General features: G+C 26.9%; 1 protein-coding gene and 1 non-coding gene across 4 annotated transcripts; both read left to right on the plus strand.

Annotated features, from left to right (window-relative positions):
- The first annotated feature begins 764 nt into the window (after window positions 1–764).
- On the plus strand, window positions 765–3,397 carry LOC119682500. Of its 3 annotated transcripts, none has more exons than XM_038095956.1 (4): window positions 765–1,026; window positions 2,611–2,696; window positions 2,766–3,025; window positions 3,082–3,397. In XM_038095956.1, exons 2-4 carry the CDS (start codon window positions 2,631–2,633, stop codon window positions 3,188–3,190), a joined length of 435 nt encoding a protein of 144 aa, XP_037951884.1. In that variant the 5' UTR covers window positions 765–1,026; window positions 2,611–2,630; the 3' UTR covers window positions 3,191–3,397. The 3 variants fall into 3 exon arrangements, with proteins under 3 accessions (XP_037951884.1, XP_037951883.1, XP_037951885.1); XM_038095955.1 differs by having other exon boundaries at window positions 765–1,008; XM_038095957.1 differs by having other exon boundaries at window positions 765–966.
- Window positions 3,398–5,309: 1,912 nt separating this feature from the next.
- On the plus strand, window positions 5,310–5,391 carry Trnas-gcu. Its single transcript has one exon. It is a non-coding gene; the product is annotated as a tRNA-Ser (tRNA).
- The last annotated feature ends 1,477 nt before the right edge of the window (window positions 5,392–6,868 follow it).

The following is a 6,868-nucleotide window of genomic DNA, read 5'->3' on the forward strand; positions in this document are numbered from 1 at the left end:
ATGCTCCGTTTAAGTTTATGCTCAACTTAGTACAAATGCATTTCGCTGCAGATACAAACTACAGTATCTCGTAAATTTCAGTAGTAAACTTTTGCATTAGATGTTTTATTTCTGCTTTTTGTTGAGATGCAAATGTGCCAAAGTGTCACAATAAATTGCTAAATTATTTTAAATAATTTCAGTGCAACCCTTCACATTTTTCTTCATGTGTGTAATTTATTTTTGAATTTATGAAGTTGTTGCAGATATAAAAATCATTTGGTTTTTAGTTTATTTTAAAGAAAAGAAAATATAAAAAAATTTTTTTTTAACTTTTTTTTTATTTAATTTGTTTAAGTCTTCTCCTGCTTTGAAGACTTCATAGTTCTTACATGCTTCAGTGGGTTTCATTGGAACCAAGAACCAAGTTTTCTAAAGCAATCACTCACGCAATTACATTTTAGTTCCTCGCCGCTTATGTTATATCCTATAAATAAGATATATCCTTTTTATGAAGTGTCATAAAAGCGGTTCTTTTTAGTTTTATAGTTCGAATTTTATGTGTTATTTTTATCTGCAAAACTTAAACTGCTTTAATCAATTTGCATATCATAAAAACTGAATAGACAAGTGCAACTGTTAACTCAAAGCAACCTCATCTATGATATGTAAATTCAATACTAAGTCGTAAAAAACTAAGCAATCCTTGAAAAGCTAGAAATTAAAGGAGCAAAAATTTTTGTAGAAAATAATTAAATAAAATTTTTTCTTTTAAAATATAATTTCTACTAAATTGTTTCTTAAGTAAAAATTTTGCCTTCAACTTTAAGCATTTCTAATGCGATTCGGGTCTTATTAGAAATTTTGGACCAAGGGGCAAATATCACAAAAAACGAGCTAAATACTATCAAAAATCAATTGAAGATATCAAAGACCTGAGATCAATTGAACTTCAAATCAAACCCACTCTTAGATTCATTAAGCGAAGTATGATAATATAACTAACTACTAACTACATTAGACATCGCCGTAAGTTCTTACCTTATAGTAACTATAAAATTGTCATATGCATGAATATATTATAAATATTTAAATGAGAAATTATTAGCTATAAATATTTGATACTTAATAATTAAGTGACTAGAAGGTATAAATAATGATTTATAATATTTAGTAATAAATAATGTTTTATAGGAACTAATGAAATAAATAGGATGTTAAAATATCCGACCTATGAAAGAAATTCAACAAATCAATATTATCTAGTATATAGCAAAGAAATAACACAAATTTAAAAATATATATATATAACTATATATATAATATATGTGTAAGATAGATTTATTGGTATAAGGAAAATATAATTTATAATCAAAAATAATAAACTAAATATAATTAAATGTAATAAAATTTAAAAACTCAAGGGACCGACTGCCACCGCACTATTTCTACCACTGTTAATTTACGACATCTTCTTTACGACCGCCACTTTTCGACTACTACTTTACGACTTCTGAATTCCACCCACGGTTGCCACTTGAAAATTTTTTCCTGTACCAAAATTGGTTTAAAAAGGTACCATTTCTGTAAAAAAAGGTCCAAAATTTTTTTGGACCTCTTTATTTTTTCGTTCTGTGTTTTTCATAGTGTTGAACAAATGAACAAAATATAAAATAGTGTAAAGTTGCATTTATAAAAAAAATTAATTGGAAATATCCACAATAAAGTTGGGTCGTCAAAACTGTATCATTTTTTGAACATGAGTACCAAACGAAAAAAAAAGTACCAATTTTGGTACTAAAGTACCACAAGTGGCAACCGTGATTCCACCACCAAACATCAACTCTCGACTTTACCTCGTTCCTTCTTACATTACTTCTATAACTGGCGTTGCCACCTTTACATATATAAATATAACATTGTTTTAGTAAAAATTTTTAAATTTTTTCACTCAGCTCTGTTGTATTTTATTGCCTAATTTTCTCCAGTTTAATCTATGTTTTTTCCTATTTTTTTAATACAAACTACTATCAGTTTTAGTAGAACTTCCTGACCTACAGTGCAAACAATTATATATAGTATTCCACAAAACCGAAGTTCTCAACCTTCGTAATAATAATTCGTAATTAATATATCATACAAAGAATTTTCATATAAATCACCTCATTATAAATAAATCAACTGATTTAAGGCGAAAAATGTTAAATGCAACTCTTAAAAATAAATTTTCCATAAGGGAAATAACCAAAATTTAATATATTTGTCATATGTTTTCTAAGAAAAATGTAAACAAGCAATTTCATATACATAAATCAAGTTATGCCAATAGAAACGACCAATTTGATTAACTTTAATTGATTAAGGTGCAGTGGGAACATGATATAAGTGTTGCTTTATCTACTGTTTGTCAGTAATAGTGGTATCATTTTTTTCTCGATGTTTATTAGCTTTGGCTTATAATCATCTGGTATGTTTCTTAATGCTATTATGTTCTTTACATTAGTTTTCTGAAAATCGTTTTAATTCTATTTTTCTTTGAATATTGTATCAAATAGTATATCAATATCAAAGAATATCAAAAAACATATTTTTATAATTTAAAAAACAAAAATTATGTGTGTTTCTTTTTAGAAAATTCTAAAGTTTAAATAATGGATCGTCAGGCACCTATTGATATGAATGCGGAAGATCGTAGGAATTTACTTAGACAAAGAATCGTAAGGTTCAATTGTGATTTAAGATACTATAATTAATAAAAAAATCAAATAAATAATATATATATACAGATTGAACTTGTTCTTCATGAAGTTGAGGAATCAAGACGCGAGCGTTTAGCACAACTTATGTACCAAAGAGGTGTTCCAAGAGAGGGTTTTGGACGGTACGCCAATCCAGGATTGCGAAGACGCACAGTAGCAACTAGGCCAGCAACTCAAAACGTGCATATGCGTCAAACTCGTGGGATATTTGCGATAGCAAGTATGGGAGCGATGCTTCTATATAATAGCAACATACTTGGGCTTTGTGGTAGTTGTATTTCACAGCTGTAAGACAAACTGTTTCATTCGTTTTATTTAAATTAATGTTTCTTAAAATTAATAGCGGAGATGACCTATTGAACTTTGTTTGTAATGATGTGGTTGATGGCTTTAATGTGACAAAAAATCTTTTCAATACTGTTATTCAGTCATTATTTTCTAGAATTTTTTGAAATTTTATTTTTATATCAAAACTATCTTATGGATTGTGGATTGAAGTCAAAATCTTATAATTGTATGAAAATTCTATGGAGTAATTTTTATTATTATATATTGTAATACTAATACTAACAATAATCTAATCTCGTAATATATTTACTAATGTATATTACTTAACGAGAATAAAAAATTGTATGATAATTAATCATCACAAAATCGAATTTTCTGTTTTTTTAAATAATGTAACTGTAATCATTAACTTTCTTTATATAGTACAAAAAGAATACTAGTAGATATTTTAATAATACAAATTTAGATATATTTAAAAGGAATCAATCAAAATTATTAAGCACACCTTTACGGAAGAGGTCACTAAACTCTGTAAAATAGTTTCTACACTACTCTTTATCGAAACAACAGGATTTGGAGACAGTTGACGGTAGCAGTGCAATATCCCATACCCCATACCAATGCTAATAATAATTGAGTATAATAATATTACAATGGTAAGCCAAGTTCAAGAATAAACTTGAAACTACACCGGGTTTTCAAAATTAATTAGTGTCAAATTTTACAGGTAAAATAAAGATATTGACCTTTACTCGTACACTTCACTACAGGTATTCATGAAACCATCTCAGGAATGTTAACAATTGATCAGGGTCTGCTAAATAGACATATTATTTATAAAACGGCGACACAGCACTATACAGCATAACCTAATTTGGTATAGTTCCTTTGATCTTTTATCATTATTGAAGACTAAAAAATGCATAAGAGAATAGAGCAACTAATAATTCGAAGGTATTCGATCTGGAAAATATAGCGAGTGTAATGCTACCTCATATATAAAGTGGAAAAGCTTTTAACGAGTTACTAAACTTATAAGATATTCTACATTATTTTGTTGAAACACTATATCTTTTTCTTTAATTAATTTGAGCTCTTTTGTTTGATTCAGTAAATTAATTTACACACATGTTGGAAGTACACTATAGAATTCTTTATAATATTCTCCAATAGGAGCTTCAAAACTTCAATTACCTTGAAATCTCTTTCAAAGTGATTTAAACCGAAATGCTTTTACTCCATTATCTCTTGCATTTAGATATTCTTTAATATTCTTGGAGAAAATCCCACTCTCGTCTCTAGTAATCTCTAAAATCGTTTTATTGATATTTCAAAAATAAATCAACATCAATGAGACGAAGGAATTTTTGTTCTGTAAGTATATCTGAAACCCATAACCAAACTTGATATGTTTTGAAATAAAACCAAGTTATTGAACTTATTTATAATAAGTTATAATAGTCAAATTTAATAAATTTAAACTTTGAGTGAAATTAGAGTCATCAAGTCTCAGTATATATGAATCAATTCCTTTATTTTGTCTTTATAAATAAAGAGGTCCCGTAAAGAAAATTTGAATAATATTGTATTCTATTAATGATGGTATGGCCCAAACAATATATTGCAATTTCAATTTGATCGGAAACTTAAACACACGGATAAGTAAATGGTTCGGTAACATATATTACATATATTTATTTAATTATTATATATACTTTACATACATTATACTTACATATATTATACTTACATATATTTTTATACTATATATGACCATATATGAATAATTTGAATATGCACAATATAGTAATAATCCATACAGAGATAATAATTTATCTCTTTACTATACTAAAAATTTAACAATATCTACAACTAATGATCATATTTACCTACCCGGTACTTTTAATATTACGGGTTTTTCCTTTTAGTTTTAGTTGTAAATTTTTTCAGATCTATTGATACTAACTAACATTATCAATGATACAATTATTATTATTATTAAAAATATAATATATATAAAATAAAAAAATGATAAGAACAAAGTTTTTTGGGGGTACATTTTGCAGACTTCACAAAAAATGGAGCTCACGGAGAGTAAAAGTGTTGAAGCAGTAAAAAGCAATTAAATATAAAAAAGTAAAAGAACGTAAGAATTAAAAGAAACGAAAAAACAACAATAGAGTAAATAAATTATTAACAAAATTAGTATAAAAAACTTAACAGATAAATAAATACAAAATATAGTTTATAAATTATGATGAATAATTAAATAAGTAGACAAGAGACGAGGTGGCCGAGTGGTTAAGGCGTTGGACTGCTAATCCAATGTGCTCTGCACGCGTGGGTTCGAATCCCATCCTCGTCGAAATTTTTTAATAACTATATTTAGAAGAAAGTAAATTGAACAAAATTTTAATTATAAAATGCAATATTAATTTCATTAATTTAATTGTATTAATTTTAAATAATAATTATTATTGGTGCGTTAGTTTTACTGGTTTTATAAACCAATATATGTCTCTGTCAGAACTACGTATAAATTTGCTAGCTCTAATAAAGTTTATATGAACTAAGTGCATTGATGGCATAAGTTATTTAAAATTTCATATATTTTTATAATTTTAAACATTTTTTTATATATATATTTTAATCACTTAATGGTGTGCATTTGAAATCTGTTTTTATTTCCAATCTAACTGTCAATACAGCCAATCAGTTTTACACTGCTTGGATCTCTCATTTCCACATGTTTATTATCCTTGCAGCACTCAGCATCTGACTTCCCAGTGATATGTCAATTTTCTTTTATATAAAGTTGCTTTGGAATTGTAATACTTCTAGAACTCTCTTTTTCCTATGACACATTTTTATTTATATTTTCTATTTGATTCTTTTTATATAAATTTGTGTTTTATTTATTAAAATTGCTTACAATTTCAATAGTTTTTCTACGATTGACTTTTTGGCCAAAGTGAGACATCATACCTCGTATTACTTTTTACCGAAAAAAGGAATACAAGGTGCTAAAATACGAGCGTAATGCATTTTTCAATCGATATATAGAATAACCGAAATCAGTTAATATATTAAGAGAATCATAAAGTTAGACATCGAGTCTGATTAAATATTAAATGAAGAACTAAAACAAAAGTAGCAATTTGCGAAAATATCTAAGATTGATCGCAGTAGTATTTCTAAATACCTATAAGTAAAGAGTATAATATATTGGATTAACTAAAAGACAAAAATGGGGAATGTCGAAAAACAATTTATAAATTGTTTCGGAAACCATAGAATTTTGATAAGGGATTGGGGGAAATTTTTTTTGAATGTGTTTTTGCAGTTTAAATTAATTATAAATTAAATTCCCATTTAAGGTAGGAATACTAATCTCTCGATTAACACCTAAGAGTACCAAGCACCAAATCATAGATTTCTTTACAGGACATTACCGTCTGAAATATCACCTTCATGAACCACGATTATCTGCTGATTCACAATTCAGATTATGCCTCGAAGATGAGGAAACTACTATGCATATTCTTTCTGACTGTCAAGCTTTAACATATAGAAGAAACTTATTTCATATGGAATTTCTGTGACTAGAACAGATTAAGAACTCTTCTCTAGATTTAGTTTTAAAGGGCTTTGTGTAATCAATAGTAAAATTGGTGCAATAGAACTCTTTTGGTATCCACTGTTGGGCGATTTCACGTCTATAAATTTAATAATAATAAGTAACAAATAATACAAAAAAAAATCAATATATTGAATTAACCTAAATTGAATTAGAGTGTGTCGATATTTCTGATAAATAATTACCAATACCAAAATGTTGAAAA

The sequence above is a fragment of the Teleopsis dalmanni genome, chromosome 2, assembly GCF_002237135.1.
Source record: "Teleopsis dalmanni isolate 2A chromosome 2, ASM223713v2, whole genome shotgun sequence".
Lineage (NCBI taxonomy): Eukaryota > Metazoa > Arthropoda > Insecta > Diptera > Diopsidae > Teleopsis > Teleopsis dalmanni.

What these genes read in the sequence shown, in the direction of transcription:
- LOC119682500 (XM_038095956.1), top strand. Translation starts at nt 2,631, where the DNA reads ATGGATCGTCAGGCACCTATTGATATGAATGCGGAAGATCGTAGGAAT. An exon ending in ATTTACTTAGACAAAGAATC is followed by an intron (nt 2,697 to 2,765) that starts GTAAGGTTCAAT and finishes ATATATATACAG; the next exon opens with ATTGAACTTGTTCTTCATGA. An exon ending in GGTAGTTGTATTTCACAGCT is followed by an intron (nt 3,026 to 3,081) that starts GTAAGACAAACT and finishes TAAAATTAATAG; the next exon opens with CGGAGATGACCTATTGAACT.